This window comes from Xenopus laevis, chromosome 9_10S, assembly GCF_017654675.1.
Source record: "Xenopus laevis strain J_2021 chromosome 9_10S, Xenopus_laevis_v10.1, whole genome shotgun sequence".
Classification (NCBI taxonomy): Eukaryota; Metazoa; Chordata; class Amphibia; order Anura; family Pipidae; genus Xenopus; species Xenopus laevis.
In genome coordinates, this window is record NC_054388.1 from 112,779,364 (window position 1) to 112,798,649 (window position 19,286).

General features: G+C 42.6%; 1 protein-coding gene across 1 annotated transcript in view; it reads right to left on the minus strand.

The window, feature by feature from the left end:
- LOC108705286 (interferon-induced very large GTPase 1) overlaps positions 1 to 19,286 on the minus strand; it is a 117,710-nt gene that overhangs the window by 19,709 nt on the left and 78,715 nt on the right. Inside the window, 2 exon segments of the mRNA XM_041578734.1 lie at positions 12,763 to 12,864; positions 13,047 to 13,142. Of these exon segments, the coding sequence (XP_041434668.1) occupies positions 12,763 to 12,864; positions 13,047 to 13,142 (198 nt within the window).

Genomic DNA, 19,286 nt, shown 5'->3' on the forward strand with positions numbered 1-19,286 from the left:
TCAGGGAGGTTTGATTTTTTTCCTGGCGATAGAGGACCGCATCGGCTAGTTGATGTGGTCCTCGTCTCATGGGCACCCATTCCTATTGTTGTATCTGATGGTGTCTCCCTAGGGCCGAACAATCGGATTAGCCAATATTGCCCTGCCTTTAGTGGGCATATCAGGAGAAAGATCCACAATGAGGATCCACTGCAAGGTGGCCAAAATGAGCAGATCTCATAGCGCATGGCCACATTCAGCCTACCCACAACAAAAAAAAAAAAATCACCCCCCGCCTGTGTGTCTCAGTCTAACAGAGTGGCCATCCTGGTCTCTCAGTGCAGCTGAATCCCATTGGAACAGAGGACACACACACAAAACCAAGCACAAGCTTTACTGTAAAACAAACCTATCCCCAATATACATCAATTATAAAATCTGTACCATTTTCATAAAAAACCCGATTGTATGTATGTTTGACTTGCTCTGACTGCTGTGGATACGAATCTCTACACCGTCGCTGGCTGCTCTACAGGGAAACAAACAGAATGGCTTGGAATGAAGGTGGAAAGGTTGATTCAGATAGAGATTAGCTAAAGATAGCCAGATTATGCAAACAAAACATAAAATAACCCTGCACCATACCTCCCAATGATTTGGAAATAGAAAGAGAGACAAAAAGATTTGCTACACGTAGCGCAGCAACATTTGACCAATCCATTTTGAGGCCACACCCCCTAATTACCATGTTCATTTTACAAAATTTGGCAGGTTATGAAAGTTTGAACACATTTCTGTGGTTTTTATGTGTTATTACAGTTTTGCTAATTAAGGTGAATCTCCAGTTTTCCCAAGAGACCTGCTTATTTTAAATTGTTACAATTGTTTCTTTGCTTATCTTAAATTGTAACAAATGTATCTAAGTGCACCTGCCATGTATTATAGGCTCTCTGCCAAAAGCCAATTAAGTTCGAAACTTTGTATGTTTTTCTGGCTTTTCGGTGCAGGAGATCAAAGAGAAAGTCGAGACATTTCAGTAACAATCCACGACTGCAGGTTGAGCTGTTATAATCAGGACTGTCCCTCAAAAAATAGGACAGTTGGGAGGTATGCTACACATTGCTTTCCTGCCATCCAAAAGTACAATCCCTGCACAGCAGCTAGGGACCATCTAAAGGTTCCCCTCTGCAGCAGACAGAGCAAGAAAAATTAATTACATACAATCAGATTTCTTATAAAAATGGTACAACTTTTTAAATTAAAATATATTGCAGATAGGTTGCTTTTTCATTAACTTTTTCCCTGCCAGCTGATTTGTCCTAAATGCGATCATCTACTGCCATGCAGTTTTTTGACATTTTGTACTCTTTCAATTTAAGGGCCTTTCCTGGGGGTAGGTCTTTTAGGTTACAAAAATTCCTTGTTGGTCCAGCTCCTTTTCCTTTAATGGGGTGCACCTCACATCATGTTTTTCCAAACAGCATACAAAGAGTTTACATCACTACCAGTTATAATAAAACCTTTATTTTCTAACATATGGTTCAGCAGCAACATTTCAGACCTGCAATGGTCCTTTTTCAAGCTGACAAAGTATGCACAAAATTACCAACAACTTCCTTATATACAACATAAGTACAAAGCCCTCTAGTGGTTATATCATATTTTAAAAATACATGAACCTGGGGTCTTTTTGGTTACTCAGATTTTTTTTTTTTTCAGGACAACCTATGCTTTCAAAATATACTAGAATTTTAGTGTAATTCCACTTCTCTAAAAAGATATAGGCTTCTAATTGTCTAATAAAATGAAAAAAAATCATATTTCTCACTTGTATAGATCAAAATCTCTAAGAAGTACACTACCAAATTTCCAAAGCACCGCTCCACAATACGGCATGGGTTACACTGCGACTTATACAACAGGGTCAGGGCCTTCGCCAAGTGGAAGCTATCCCTTTAAGGTGTAGTAGAACTACCAAACACAGACTACTGTATAAAAGATAGGAATTGGATGCCAGGAGGTTCTTAATGCAAACAAAATGGATGGTTTATTGTACAATGCAAAATGCAAGTGACCACAGGTTAACTCACACAGGAGTTGATGCAGATGAAGCATATCACAGAGGAGGGAGGATAACAGAAGATGATGCAGCACAATGAAGACTGTCACTCCCATAAGGCATAGTAGTCAAGTGTACATCAATTCTCAGAAGACAGATATACCTCTGTGGGGATCGGAATCACCAGTGGAGTACTTAGGTAGAATAAGTCTAAAGCCTAACACCCTATCCACTGAGTCCCTCCACTAAAGGCAAACAAGAAACCTTTTGGAAGCTACTCCCTACTACTATCCTTTTTGGAAAGTAAACATTCTGGTGAATCCAACAAAGATAAAGACATCTTTCTACACCAAACTGCAAAGCTTTTCTAAACATTGAGGTTTTTTTATGACATTTATTAAAATCACCTAAAAATGTTGCAGTTTGCCGCATTTATCTCACACAATGTTTTACATATAAAGAAAAATCACCCTAAATATGGACGTCAGGGGTCTACTGAATAGTTTTATGTCCAATATGCATAGATTTATGTGGTGTGTATGGACAGGTGAGTACCTTGCCTCAGGCAGCATCTCCCCAGATGTTACAAGGGGCGGCAAAAAGCCATTTGTTTGGATGTAAAGGAAATATAACTAACATTGTTGAATTTGCTTACATTGCAAATAATCAATAAAACATGCAAAGTGACTCACTTCAAACATTTATTAGTGCAAAATCACCACAGCAAATAATCTCCAAAAATGTGAGAATCAAAATTAATAGAAATGATCATCACATCCCACAAGGCAGTGTCTTCCCCATGTCTGCATACCTTATGTCAGGAACTTCCTCCTGATGTTGTCATTGAGCGCTTCATCAGAAGAGATTATTTGCTGTGGTGAATTTTCAAAAATAAATGTTTAAAGTGAGTCACTTTGCATGATTTGTTGAATATTTGCTATTGGACCTGTGCATAGGGTTCACTCACAGCTTGCTTATATCCAATGTGTAATGTGTATGTAACAACCTGCCTGGAGTTGAACTAGTGACTTGGTGTTTCTTGCTGTCTGCATAACCACTGCCCTATGTGAGCAAACAGCTAAGGCCCTGGTTCACTCCTATTTCTATCTTATAATTGCAAGAATGCATGGCTTGTTGCCAATCTGGCCACAGGTGATCAGTGTAAGCCATTAATCTTTCTATAAAATCCCCTGCTCTGCTCTGAATCATTGCCCAGTATAGGTCTATTTCCTGATAGTTCCTGGGTGTGATTTGTGTCTGATTGTCTGTTCCTGATCATTGCCTGTTTTTGTCCTTGCTGTATAGCTGCCTGAACTGGCTCTTACCTGTTATTGACCACTCTTCTGGATCCCGACTCTGTACTGTGTTACCAATTAATTTGACCTGGTCTGTCTACCCTGACTACTCTACTGGTTCCTGATCCTGTATGACTGGTACTATCCTGCAGTGTTGGACTGGGCCGGCGGGAAACCAGGAAAAAACCTGGTGGGCCCCCACTGGCCCAAACAAATTTCATTACAAAGCACATTGACCTCTACAGTTCCTTGCCCTGCTGTCCTGCACTGAATTCCCCACCTAGCCATCGTCTCAGTCTATTCACTCTCCTCTTTTACCCTTTCCCTTCTCATTCTGCTGACTTACCCCCACACTCACTCTCTGTCTTACTCTATATGGTTATAATAAACTCCTGGGTTGCTTTGGCTCTATGTTTTGGGTCATTATGAGACGCCTCCCAATCAATGTGAGTGCATTTAGCTGGATTTGAGCAGACAGTGTCTCTGAAGAGCTCACAATTCATTCTTGTGTTTCTGTCCTGTGTCACATGGTGGATAAACACTAGTGTCCCACTGGCAGCCATGCCCACCCAAGCCATCACACTGTCTCCCAAATATTTTATACACAACTGTGCTATGCTTTGGATCATCAGCTGTTCCACCCCTTCTCCAGACTTTTTTCTTGCCATTAGTGATGGGCGAATTTATCCTGTATCGCTTCGCCACAAATTTCGCAAATTTCCTGTGAAATTCGTGAAAGTGGCGAAAAATTTGTGAAATGTCGATTTTGATGCCAGCGACAATTTGAAAATTGGTGCCATCGTCGGAACCATCATCGGTGTCGGAAAAACTTCATCCATCACTACTTGCCATCATTCAGCTAGAGGTTGATCTTGGTTTCATCTGTCCATAGAATGTTTATCCAGAACTGTGTTGGGTTTTTTAAATGTTTTTTTAGCCTTCCTATTCTTGATGCTTATGAGTGGTTTGTACCTTGCAGTGCAGCCTCTGTATTTACTTTCATACAGTCTTCTCTTTATGGCAGACTTGGATATGGATACTCTACCTCCTGGAGACTGTTCTTCACTTGTTTGGCTGTTGTGAAGGGGTTTCTCTTCACCATGGAAATGATTCTGAGATCATCCACCACTGTTGTCTTCCGTGGACGTCCAGGTCTTTTTGCTTTGCTGAGTTCACCAGTGATTTCTTTCTTTCTCAGGATGTACCATAGATTTTGCCACAGCTAATATTGTAGCAATTTCTCAGATGGGTTTTTGCAGCTTAAGGATGGCTTGTTTCACCTGCATGGAGAGCTCCTTTGACCGTATGTTGTTTGTTCACAGCAAAATCCTTCACATACAAGCACCCCCCCTCCCAAATCAACTCCAGGGATTTTATCTGCTTCATTGATAATGACTTAACCAAGAAATTGCCCCCACCTGCCCATGAAATAGCCTTTGACTCAAAACCAAAATGAGAAAAAAGTTGTCTCTGTCCAAAGATTTATGAGCCTAACTGTATATCTGTATAGATAGAAATATCTATAATATTATAATATATATTTTGGCACCTCACCCCCTCCTGTCCTGTATCCACCTCATTGTTTATTTTTGGATGATTCTTATCTTTTAACCATTCTACCACTCTAAAAACAAAGCAGCTTTCCCCTAGACTGAAGTAGAATGTACATTACAAACATAGGGGCAAATTCACTAAGATCCAAAGTTGTGTCAGCGACAGCTTCCCCGCACTTCGCCAGTTGTATTTTCGCCAGCGCTACGCAAATTCACTAAAATGCGAATTTGTGCTCAGGGAGGCGAATGGTAGCGAAGTTGCGCTAGTGTTAATTCGTCAAGCAAAGCGAAGTTACGCTAGCGATGCCTCATTTGAATATGGTGCCAAGTTAAAGTACAATGGACGTATATGTAGCAGCAAATACATTACACTACACAAGCCTGGGAAAGCTTCATAAAATAAAATAGAGTTCTTATTTTGCCCACTGTATAGTTTATGTGCCATATGTTAGGAAATGTAGGGGGGAAGGAGGGTGCCCCCAAAAAAATGTATGATTTTTTTCAGCCTATCACCCTTAAAAAAGGAAAAGACGCCAGCGTTTTTGGGACTTAGAAAAAATGTCAACTTTTTTTGAAGCAATCCCTATCTACTCTATTGCAATATGTCTGGTCTCAGTTGGCGAAGGCAAGTCTGGCGCAAGAGGTAACGTTCAGTAAAATGCGCAAGTTAGTGAATTAGTGTAGTTATGTCTAGGGTTGCCACCTGGCCAGTAAAAACGCAGGTTGATCCCAATGTTATTAATAGGGAAAAAAGATAAATATATAGGAAGGCCAGTATTTTTTTTCCAGAAAAGGTGGCAACTCTAGTTATGTCCCATCGCCATAGCGCAACTTCGCCTGGCGTAAGGGTGCGAAGTAGCGCTAGTGTAGGTCCACTTCGCTAGTGAATTTACGCCAGCACCCATTAGTAAATCGGCGAAGTAACAAAATGACGTCACGCTGGCGAATTTGCGCTAGCGTTAGGCACTTCGCACTTTAGTGAATTTGCCCCCATAGACTCTATACTAGTGACATTTTGTTGCACAACCTCTTCCTGCTGTTGTTACTCTACTTTTTTTTACAGTAGAACCCCCATTTTACATAAAGTCAGGGAAATGCATTATACATTATATATTGGTGGGACCACAAAAAACGGTATAAAATATGGAAAAAGTTAAAATGAGGGTATGTAAAATGGAGGTGTCACTATATGGATCAGCTGTAACTAGAACTCTAGAGGGAATAACATTCTACAAACTGCTGGCTAGTAATTGTGCTAAGAAAGTAGAAAATTCAAGTGCTGTCCTGGCAAACAAGGAGTTTGTGTCGCTAATAGAATGATAATGCTATTGATATGCAACACTTACTTCTTTATATATTTATAGAAAAGCTGTTGTTAGGTTTGTGTGGAAACCAAAATATGGTCACAAGTAATTTGTATAATATGTTTTATTCCTTGCCTCCCCCCCTGGAAAATATTCTGCAGATGCCCATGCCCACCAGAATTCATGCACAGAGTGCTATCAGCTGTTCCAGGTCCTTCTTTCCTCCATTCTCTGATATGATTGCACATACAGTGCCCAAACTTCCACCATAGGTCCCCTTTTCTAAACCTACACTGTCACTCTCAGTTTCCAAATAATGGTGCATAATTGCCTCAGGGGGCTTTCTCCCCCACCTAGTAACTCCTTGATGGAACAATAGGCAATCTATACTCAGTAGCCCCCTCTAACTTTCTGTATGCCAAGGTCTGCTATGTCTGACCCTAGCCTAATAGTGTTGGGAGACTGGGGAGGGACAACTAAAATGGGTAATTTCTAGGATAATCAGGGGAGTTGACAGTTCTGTAAGCCCACGTAAATGTAAATGGGTATTATCTGCATGCTTTTGGGAAGATAGAGGGGCTGTGCCTTATGTTGGTGAGATGTTGCCTAGAATAATGTGGCAGAGAAAGATAACCATGTCCAGTTTCTTGAACAGCAATATGATACCTTTATCCTTATGATACTTGGGGAATATCTATATATTTACTGTTAATGTAAATAACTCCTCAATTAGGTCAACAGCATCTTCTTTTTGTCTAGTGGCTCCACGTGAATCCTGTGCTGCTGCTGCAGAGCTCTCCATGTCTTTAGTGGTATCTTATAACAGAATATGGATTTCACATAGTATCTACCACATAGATATTGGTGTAATGTGTAAGGGCCTGAAGGCACAGTTGGAGTGCGGACCAAGGAGGAGGCAGGTAGTTAAACCAAAGTTTGCGGTATCAGAAGGGTGAGGCAAGAGAGTAGTCAAAGTCCAGGCAAAAGTTCAATCCAGGCAGCGAAGGGTCAATCCGAAATAACAGGCAAGGTTAGTACACAGGAATCAATTAATATCAACACACCCTGGAATACACGAAGTTAAACCTATACTTGGGCAATGTCTGCAGTGTCCAGAAGGCTTTATATAGGCCAGGATTACACTGGCGCACGTTCTTACGCTGGCGCACATTCTTATGCTGGCGTTAAGGCGCCGGCGCACGTCCTGACGCCGGCGACCATTCCGTCGCCGGCGACCAATCTGCAGGCGGGAAGACGCTGGCGTCATAGTGCTGCGACCAGCAGGATCCTCATGGAGAGGCAAGAAGTCGCCATTTTGGACGCCGTCGCCATCTTGGATGTGAGTAGTGACTTCCATTTCCATTACAGTACCCCCTTCCTTAGGGGGGGGTCTCAGGATCACCATGACTGGGACTGGATAGAAACTGTTTGTGAAATCTTCAGATAAGAAGGGGAGCATGGACGTCAGAATCTTTCACCCAGGAGCACTCCTTGGGACCGAACCCCTTCCACTCAATCAGGTACTGCAACACACCCCTGGAAATCCGGGAGTCCAGAATTCTCTTGACTTCAAACTCCGGGTGCCCATCGACAAGAACAGGAGTGGGAGAGGATGAAGAGGAAGAAGAAGAAGGTATCGCAGGCTTGAGAAGAGACACATGGAAGACATTAGGAACCCGCATCTCTGGGGGGAGCTGAAGACGAACCGCCACAGGATTAATAATCTCGACAATTGGAAAAGGACTGATGAACTTGGGACCGAGTTTGGGAGTAGGAACTTTGAGACGAATGTTTTGTGTAGATAACCAGACTTTGTCACCAAGATTATATTGAGGGGAAGAAATTCTTCTCTTATCTGCAAATTTCTTTTGAGAAAGAGAACTCTTTTCCAAATTGGCTTTTGTGGCGAGCCAGATAGCGAGCATGTGAGCGGCTTGATCATTGGCAGCAGGAACGTTTGTGAGAAGGAGATCTTGAGGGAATGCTAGAGGATTCTGACCGTAAACACAAAAAAATGGGGACCTCTCGGAGGAAGCGTGCATAGCTTTGTTATGAGCAAATTCAGCCCAAGGGAGTAGATCTGCCCAGTCATCCTGACACAAAGACACATGGCAACAAAGAAATTGCTCTAATGCTTGGTTGACTCTCTCTGCAGCTTCATTGGATTGAGGGTGGTAGGCAGAGGAAAACTGGAGAGAAATGTGAAGTGCTTTACATAAGGATCTCCAAAATTTGGAAACGAATTGGGAACCTCTGTCGGACACAACTTCAGTCGGGAATCCATGAAGGCGAAAGATATGCTGAATAAACAATTTAGAAAGTTCTTGAGCAGACGGCAACTTGCGCAGAGGAATGAAGTGGGCCATCTTGCTGAACCTGTCGATCACGACCCAGATGACCGTATGCCCAAGGGAGACAGGTAAATCCACAATGAAATCCATCGCCAATTGAGTCCAAGGTCGGGAAGGAATGGGTAAAGGCAGAAGTAGTCCCTTAGGAGGGGAGTGACCAAACTTAGAGGTTGCACAAGTGGAACAGGAAGAAACAAAGTTCTTAACGTCCTTCCGGAGTGAAGGCCACCACACCAGGCGAGACAGAAGTTCGGTAGTCTTCTTAATTCCGGGATGGTGGCCTGTTTGGAGTTATGGGACTGATACAGGATGGAATGGCGAAGTTCTGGAGGGACGAATGCGTCTCCCAAAGGAGTATCGTTAGGAGCAGAAGATTGTGCAGATAGCAACTGGGAAGCCATGGTGGGAAATAAAGCAGCAATGATTTTGGTAGGAGGCACAATGGGTTCAGGATCCTCAGAACAAGTGTCTTCAGGAATGAAGCTTCTCTAGAGAGTGTCAGCCTTCTTGTTTCTGGAACCAGGACGGAACGTGATAACAAAGTTGAACCTTGAGAAGAAGAGTGCCCACCTAGCTTGCCTGGGATTAAGGCGATTGAGAGACTGGATGTATTCGAGATTTTTGTGATCAGTGAAGACAGACACAGGTACAGAGGAACCTTCCAACAGATGTCTCCACTCTTCTATCGCTAATTTGACAGCCAACAGCTCACGGTTTACCACGTCATAGTTCTGCTCAGGGGTAGAAAACTTTTTAGAAAAGAAAGCACAAGGATGCAATTTCCCATCATACCAAGACCTTTGAGATAATACAGCTCCAGCCCCGACATCAGAAGCATCAATGAAGAATGGTAGAAGAGGGTCAGGGTGTCTGAGGATAGGAGCAGAAGAAAAGGAATCTTTGAGGATTTTGAATGCTTCTAAAGCTTCAGAGGACCAACATTGAGGTTTCCCACCTTTCCGGATGAGGGACAGGATTGGAGAGATCTTGGACGAGAAGCCTTTGATGAATTGTCTGTAATAATTGCCGAAACCAATAAACCTCTGGATAGCTTTGGTGCTGGTGGGGAGGGGCCAATCCTGGATCGCCAAAACTTTTGCTGGGTCCATCTTGAAGCCTTGTTGGGAAATAATGTACCCCAGAAAGGGGATAGAAGAAACTTCAAAGGAGCATTTTTCAAGTTTGGCGAAAAGATTATTCTTCCTCAGTCGAGATAAGACCTCCCGCACCTGGATCCGATGTTCAATGAGATTTGAGGAAAAAAATAGAATATCATCCAAGTAAACGACTTCACTTTGACCTAACAAGTCCCGGAAGATGTCGTTAACTAGCTCTTGAAAAACTGCAGGATCGTTACAAAGTCCAAAAGGCATCACGAGATACTCATAGTGCCCATCATGAGTATTAAACGCGGTCTTCCATTCATCACCCTCTCTGTTCCGGATGAGGTTATAGGCCCCACGAAGATCTAGTTTGGTGAAAATGCTGGTACCCTTGAGCTGATCAAATAACTTGGATATGAGAGATAGAGGGTAGCGGTTTTTTACAGTTATTTTGTTCAAGCCACGGTAGTCGATGCAAGGTCATAGACTGCCATCCTTCTTTTCAACAAAGAAGAACCCCGCACCAGCAGGAGAAGAAGATGGACAAATGAAGCCTCTTAGGAGATTTTCCTGGATGTACTCTTTCATCGCTGCAGTTTCAGATGGAGAGAGCGGATAAGTACGTCCTCGAGGAGGCATAGTGCCAGGAAGAAGTTCGACAGGGCAGTCGTAAGACCGATGAGGAGGAAGAGTTTCTGCAGATCTTTTGTTGACGACATCAGAGAATTCTTGGTAAGCAGGAGGTATGGAGGGATTAGGAACAACGGAAGATATCTTGACGAGGGGCTAAGCCGGAAGACAGTTCTGTTGACAAAAGAAAGTCCAGCGACAAATTTGAGTTGCGGACCAGTCAATGACAGGATTATGGATGCGCAACCAAGGAAGTCCTAGGACTACTGGAGTTGACGGGCAATCAATCAACAGAAACAAAAGTCTTTCAGTATGCAAGGTGCCCACTTTGAAAGATAATTCTTGCGATGACTTGAAGATGAAGGCAGAAGAAAGTGGCCGATCATCAATGGCAAGGACTCGGAGTGGTACAGCCAAGGTTTGTAGAGGAATGGAATGACATTCCGCAAATGCTTTGTCCAAGAAGTTTCCAGCTGCACCGGAGTCAAGGAAGGCTTGAGTAGAAATGGTCTTGGATGCAAGCTGGATCTGTACCGGAAGAAGAAAATGATGAGCAGAGGATTGGGGAAGATGATCAATTCCGCCCAGGTAAGTTTCCCCAAACTTACCTAGGCGTTGGCGTTTCCCGACTATACAGGGCACTCATGGGCAAAGTGGGATTTGCCCCCACAATATAAGCAAAGTGTTGCAGCCCTTCTCCGCAATTTTTCCTGTTCAGAAAGACGAGCACGTCCAATCTGCATAGGCTCTTCAGTGGGAGTGGGAGAAGAAACAGAAGCCGAGGAAGAAGATGCAGCAGTGCTGGGGAGAAAAGGTTTCTGGAAGCGTGGAGCCAGGGGAGGGTTGGAATTTCCTTACTCGTTCTTTAACAGCTTGGTGCTCTCTTTGTCGAGTGTCCACATTGACTGCCAGGGCAATAAGATCCTCCTAGCGTGTAGGCAACTCATGGGAGATTAGATCATCCTTAAGGCGCATAGAGAGCCCGTTGTAGAAAGCAGCATGGTAGCTGTCATTGTTCCAGCCAGTCTCGGCAACCAATGTGCGGAATTCAATTGCATATTCAGGCACTGAATGTGTTCCCTGACGAATCTGAAACAGGCGTGAAGAGGCGGACACTGCCCGGCCGGGAGCATCAAACACAGTGCGCAGATCTCGATAAAGGACTTGGAGTCATCTATTAAGGGATCCTCTTTCTCCCATAGAGGTGATGCCCATTCCAAGGCTTTACCAGTCAGGCGAGTAATGTACCCTACCTTGGCTCGTTCCGAGACATACTGATGAGGAAGCAGCGTGAGCTGGATTTCACATTGGTTAATGAACCCTCATACAAGCCACAGGATCACCACTGAAGAGTGGAGGTGCCGGAATACGAGGCTCGGAAACATGAACCGGTGCCACAGGAATAGTGGCCTGGACCTGGACCGTAGGTGTGAGTGCAGACAATTTTTCCAAGATAGCTTCAAGAGCTTGGCCAAAGTGAGTTTGCCGAGCTTCATAGGCCTCCATGCGTGAGGCTATTCCATGGAAAGCTCTTCCGAAGTCAGGCTGCGCTGAGAAGGGTCCATGGCCCAAGTATAATGTAAGGGCCCGAAGACACAGTTGGAGTGCGGACCAAGGAGGAGGCAGGTAGTTAACCAAAGTTCGTGGTATCAGAAGGGTGAGGCAAGAGAGTAGTCAAAGTCCAGGCAAAAGTTAAATCCAGGCAGCGAAGGGTCAATCCGAAATAACAGGCAAGGTACACAGGAATCAATCAATAATAACACACCCAGGAATACACGTAGTTAAACCTATACTTGGGCAATGTCTGCAGTGTCCAGAAGGCTTTATATAGGCCAGGATTGGCACCAAAGTTTGGGCGCAATGGCGTCATGACGCTAACGCTGGCGTCCTGATGCTGGCGTCTATATGCCGGCACACGTTCTGACGCTGGCATTAAGGCACCGGCGCACGTTCTGACGCCGGCGACCATTCTGTCGCCGGCGACCAATCTGCAGGCGGGAAGACGCTGGCGTCATAGTGCTGCGACCAGCAGGATCCTCATGGAGAGGCAAGGAGTCACCATTTTGGATGCCGTCGCCGGCGACCAATCTGCAGGCGGGAAGACGCTGGCGTCATAGTGCTGCGACCAGCAGGATCCTCATGGAGAGGCAAGGAGTCACCATTTTGGATGCCGTCGCCATCTTGGATGTGAGTAGTGACTTCCATTTCCATTACAAATGTATACTGCCGCTTTCACTGTCCCAATGATTGGAAAACACAGCATGTGCACACACACGCATCCCTAATATACATACCGTAAGTCCCAAAAAAGTCTTTGTATATAAGTCTTATATGCATTAGTTTGGAATGGTAAAGGAACTATGATTCACATTGTTGAATATGCTTCAAATAACAAATTACCTGGAATAGTTGTTGAAAATTATCAAATAGTATTAACCATATAGTTGAGGTGGTCTTTATATTTGAGAAATTCTACAGTCAACAATACCTCTATTTTCTTCCAAAGACTGATCAGCAGCCTCTTCATCCTTTCCATCAGCTCCCTCTAAATCCTCTGCTCCTTCAGGGTTGTCCCTATCTTTACTAGTACCTGAAAGTAGATTGTGACACTTAGTAACTGTTCTGGCAAATGGAAAATTCAAGTTAATCTGCTTAGGCTCCAAGAAATGTCTCAAAAGTTTGTGTCCTTAAAATGGGTCGTATATTCATTCTTTTTGGAAAGTTTGTTTCAGGGGCAAATGTATTTTTTTTTTAATCTACTACTGCCATTACCTTTCTCTTCTTCCCCAGATAGGCCAATACCTTCTTCTCTCTGTCCTGTTCCTGAATCCTGTGCTGTTTCTGGGCAGTCCTTTTCTTTAATGGTGCCTGAAAGCAGAATATGAATGTCACACATCATCCAACACATAAGCATTGGTACATGTTATACCAACTCACTCTTGTTATCTGTCCTTGTCTGCAATCTATCCTTGTGATTAGAACCTCAGCTTCTCTATCAACTTTCTATTGCAATCATGTTTCCACCTGGCCCAAACTGGCATGGTGTCAAATTCCTGACACAAAAAAATTGGGGTAAAGTATATAGTATTTATTTTTAGCAGTGGCATAGTGTTTTAGCGCATTTTATATCATGAACTACAGGACAATAAATGACACAGGTCACACACACACACACACACACGTTGCTGGACTACAGCTCCCAGCATGCCTTAACCTTGATAATATGTTACATTATTCTGGGATTTGTAGTCTAGCAACAACTGATTAAAGTTTGGTTGAGCAGTGTTTACTACACAATTAAAGGACACCTTTTAGGCAAAAATATTTCCCCCAACCAAAGGTGTGGTTTAATAGAGTCAGCACTCAGTGATGGAACTAGGTGGGGACGGGCCCTGGTGCGGGCTGTGCAGCCGAGCCCCGCCCCCCACCCTCGTCCGTGCGGCACTGCAGCCAACTCGAGTGGGTGCGTGACTGCCGGGGGGGCCCTGCGGGGGTGCGGGCACTGGCCCAATTGCACCCCCTGCTCCCCCGGTAATTATGCCACTGACAGCACTCCAGTTAGGGGTAAAAGAAGATTTATTTTTTAAAATTGGCCTCGCCAGCGCTAGGACATTTGCACCAGTAGGAAGCTCCCTGTGGCCATGTTATGCAGAGCGCATACGCATAATGAGTTTTTGACATCACGCGCATGTACATAATGAGCAAGTCATGACGTTTCGCTCATTATTCGTGTGCCCAAACATGGCCACTCAAACCAGGCCAATTTTAAAAGAAAGAAAACTACTGTTACCTCCAACCAGAGTGCGTATTAATCCATACCTTTGGTTGGGGAAATATTTTTGCCCAACGGGTGCCCTTTAAGTCAACATATATTTAACAGATAACATCAAATTGATTTGCAGGCATCAGTCTTAGTCTTAGCTCTGTTTCATCCTTGGTCCTCAGTCCAGATCCTGGAGTATACTTAAGGTCCCTTAAGTATAAACAGGCCTAGACTCTCATAAGGGAACACATTGTAAGTCGAAAACTCCTGCCAAATCTGGTGGCTTTCATGGAGTTATACAAATCAGAGCAAAACTGCCTTGTCAAGCTGCAGAAAGGCCAATAGCCCAGCCCAAGATCCAGTTCTCTTGTTTTCTGCACATATGAGAGGCTAATGATAGTCAATATAACTCTCTCTCTGTACATTTAGGGGTTATTTATTACAACTAAATTTTTCACCATTTTTTTAATAAAAAAAATCCCATCCATGAATTTGGCTAATTTATTAATAATTCAGGTATAAAAAGTCAGATGGAAAAAAACGGGAAAAAAATTCAAACATTAAATCAAATCTTGCGACTTTTAGAATTGTCTCTGTGACAAACCCAAATTTGTCGAGTTTTTCAAGTTTTTTTTGTGAAAACCAGCATCAAATACCCCCAAATTCCAGAAAAACTTGAGGGTAAAAACTATCTTCAAATGGTTAAAGGGCAGCTGCCATTGACTATAACACTATTTCCATTGACAGGTTTTTCAGATTTGGCCTTTTAGCATCTTAGGGGCATAATAAACCTCAAAAAAAGTTTCCCCCCCAAAATTCAAGTTTTTTTCACAAAAAAAACACAACCAGACAAACTCTACCTTTAATAAATAGACACCTAGTTTCTTTATAGGTCTGTGGTGTTGGTGTTGAGGTGGGTAAGAAAAGATGTGCTTCTATGGCTTTCAAGTGGGACAGTTAAATCATTTATAAGGTACAAGGAGGCCAATAAATCATGCAAAAAAGCTACCAGGCAAGCAGTAAAAAGAATCCAAAATATTTTTTTAAATATGTGAATAGTAAAAAAATGAAGCAGGATGGGGTGGAACACTTAATATCAGAGGGGGGTCAGCAGGTTGATAAGAACTAAAAAAAGGTGAGATTCGGAACTCATTTTTCATCTGTCTACACAAATGAGGAAACAGTTAATGAAGGTTTCCTTTTAAAGGGGACCCGTCACCTAAAAAAAATGTTCAAAATCCTATTTTATCACATTAGTCAAGCAAAATGAACTTTAATTACACTATATCAATTATTTGAATATTGTTTCCTTCAGTCTGGGATTTCATAATTATAACAAGCAGGCAGGAGCCATTTTGTGGACACTGTTATTAAGACAAGTCTTGTATCATCTCAGAATCTTGTTTGTGCACCAGAATGGGGGACCTGATATCCATCCCCATGTCCTGGTTACACAATTAAATGGTGAAGAGAACGGGGGAATGTGGGGAGAGCAGTGACATGTAGGAAGTGCTGAATGGAAAGTGAAATTAATTGTCTGCCCCACCTCTATGTCCATGGCATAGAGGAGGGGCAGACAATATTTGATTGACAGCAGAGATGTTTAAATGAGCTTACAACAGCTACGAATGCTTTAATAAAAAATAGAAATTGGATTTAATGTTTAATTTGAAAAGGACTTTTATTATACAGATTTTTGTGTCTGGGTGACAGGTCCACTTTAATAGTCTCAATTCTATTAATACAACTAATGATGCATGGTTCACACTTGAGGAAATTCAAAAGAGACTAGGACATGTTAAGATAAACAAATGTCCATGGCTAGATGGTATTCACACCGGGGTACTTAGCGAGCTTAGCTCTGTGATTGCCAAACCTCTTTACCTAATTTTTCAGGATTCATTGAGGTCTGGCATGGTACAGAGAGACTGGCAAATTGCTAATATGGTGCCGCTATTCAAAAAGGGATCCCATCCTCAGCCTCAAAACTATAGGCCAGTTGGCTGATGTCAGCGGTAGAAAAGATTTTCAAAGGGTTAATAAAGGGTAAGATACTGGACTTTATAGCAAATCAGAATACTATGAGTGTGTGCCAGCATGGTTTTATGTGTAATAGATCTTGCCAGACTAACTTAATTTCTTTTTATGAGAAGGTGAGCAGGGACCTGGATTCTGGGATGGAAGTGGATGTGATTTACTTAGACTTTGCTAAAGCATTTGATACAGTGCCACACAGAAGGTTACTGGTTAAATTAAGGAATGTTGGCCTGGAACATAGTATTTGTACCTGGATAGAGAACTGGCTAAAAGATAGACTACAAAGAGTGGTGGTAAATGGAACATTTTCTAATTGGGCCAGTGTTGTTAGTGGAGTACCACAGGGCTCTGTACTAGGTCCCTTGCTTTTCAACTTGTTTATTAATGACCTGGAGGTGGCCATTGAAAGTACTGTTTCTAGTTTGGCAGATGATACTAAATTGTGCAGAACTATAGGTTCCATGCAGGATGCTGCCACTTTGCACAGTGATTTGTCTAAACTGGAAAACTGGGCAGAAAACTGGAAAATGAGGTTCAATGTTGATAAATGCACGTTATGCACTTTGGCAAAAATAATATAAATGCAAATTATACACTAAATGGCAGTGTGTTGGGAATTTACTTAACTGAGAATGATCTAGTGGTTTTTGTAGATAACAAGTTGTCTAATTCTGGGCAGTGTCATTCTGTGGCTACTAAAGCAAATAAAGTTCTTGTATAGAAAAGGGCATTAACTCAAGGGATGAAAACATAATTCTGCCTCTTTATAGGTCCCTGGTGAGGCCTCATCTGGAGTATGGGGGCAGTTTTGGACTCCAGTCCTTAAGAGGGATATAAATGAGCTGGAGAGAGTGCAGAGACTAAGTGCAACTAAATTGGTTAGAGGGAGGGAAGAGTTAAATTATGAGGGGAGACTGACAAGGTTGTGGTTGTTTTCTCTGGAAAAAAGGCGCTTGTGAGGGGACATGATTAGACTTTACAAGTACATTAGAGGACATTATAGACAAATAGCAGGGGACCTTTTTACCCATAAAGAGAATCACGTACCAGAGGCCTCCCCTTCAGACTAGAAGAAAAGAAGTTTCATTTAAAGGAACAGAGTAGGGGGTTCTTCACAGTCAGGACAGTGAGGTTGGGGAATGCACTGCCGGGTGATGTTGTGATGCTGATTCAGTTAATGACTATAAGAGGGACTTGGATGATTTCTTGGACAGACATAATATCAAAGGCTATTGTGATACTAAACTCTATAGTTAGTATAGATATGGGTATATAGAATTTATGTGACAGTAGGGAGGGGTGTGTGTATGGATGATGGGTTTTCATTTGGAGGGGTTGAACTTGATGGACTTTGTCTATTTTCAACACAATGTAACTATGTAACTATGTAACTATGTAACTATGTATGGCCTCACATTGAGTATGCAGTACAGTTTTGGGCTGTAGTCCTCAAAGGAACAGTTCAGTGTAAAAATAAAAACTGGGTAAATAAATAGGCTGCGCAAAATAAAAAATGTTTCTAATATAGTTACTTAGCCAAAAATGTAATGTATAAAGGCTGGAGTGACTGGATGTGTAACATAATAGCCAGAACACTACTTCCTGCTTTTCAACTATCTAACTCAGTCAGTCAGTGACTATAAGGGGGGCTGCATTTTAAATAATTCTTCAGTGACAATATAAATAGCAAATAACATCAAACACATAAGTATAAGTACATATTATATTATAATACACCAAAGCCATGGATATCTTGTCCTTATAAACCTTATAAACGGTGAGTAGTGATGTCATCAGTTATAAACGGTGAGTAGTGATGTAATTTCTGTCACATGACTTACTAAAATGTGTGTATTATAATTAATAAAGTACCCCCAGTTGTAAAATATTAGGATAAAACTGAAATCCTTATATTTTACAAGAGGGGGTACTTTATTCACTATATTATTTTACAGACATTGTAAAACATATGTAGGGAATTAGTGCAAACCCCTTGTGCTTATCCCTGTAAAGATCAAACATAGAGCATGTGTGTGTGTGCTGTAAGCTGTTACCTAGCAACCAGCTATTCGGTGATTTCTGTGCAACAGGAAGTGACACAGCAGCTAGTGAGTGGCAGGCAGGAAAAGGAAGTCACAGATACTGGTGTAGCGCTATAGTAAACTGACTTTATATATATATATATGTCTGTTCTAGCTACTATCAGTGTGTGGTTATACCACATATGAGGCCCTCTCTCTCAGGGGTAAGCCCTCGCAGTGGGGTGGAGGCAGGTTGTAGTGCAACTGTAACCAGGTGCAATAGCACAATGATGGGCTCCAGTAGTTCTTTAACGTTTAAACAATGAACTGTCTTTATTTAACATAGCACATAACAAATATCAGATATCCATAATGGGGTATAGAACAATCAGACAGCATAAAGGTAGCATATACTCACTGAACCAGTATAGGCTGAATCCCTGCAGGCCAGGGAATATACAGCAGAGAGTGTGGCAGCTTGTGAGGGATATTGCCCAGTTTTCAGGATAACTTGCCAGTGGCAATCTAGGGGAATTCCTATCATCCCTAGTCTCAACACTTTAGTCCCTACTCCGGGTCAGTAATACCCTGGGATCTTAATCCCTCTAATATCCTCGGTGGAGCCTTGAGCTGCACAACTAAATAACCTCTCTATCACTCCTAGAGTGATCTATAAAAGAGAATGCTATCTAATTACTAGGGCCAATGAGCCTAGGGTCGACATGTACCCATTCCCTTCCAGCCTGCTTGGTTGGGCTAAAGTAATGGACCCAGACCTCATGGTTCCCAAGACCTTTATACTACTGCACAGTGCCATCTGGTGTACACGGTGAGAACTACAGGGGTTACATAAGCACAAGATATTACTAGGGATGTGCCTGTCTATAAAATGTAAGAGTGTCTAAATTTTCACATCCCTACATTGGCAAAAGAAGAAAGCCTGTCATAGAGAGCCACATGATGAACAGAGAAGGAAGCCAGAGAGCTGCCAATGGGCACAGAGAGCTGAGAGGCTGCACCAAAAGTATTCATTTGGATCAGGCTGGCACAGGGAAGCCACATACTGTGCCTGGAGAGACAGAGAGTGTGAAAGGAATCCAGACTGGAGAAATAACCAGCAGGAGATTCCAATCTGAGCATCCAAAGGGGCTGGTAGTCACAATGTATGTCTGACTTGCTGGATTCGCCTGA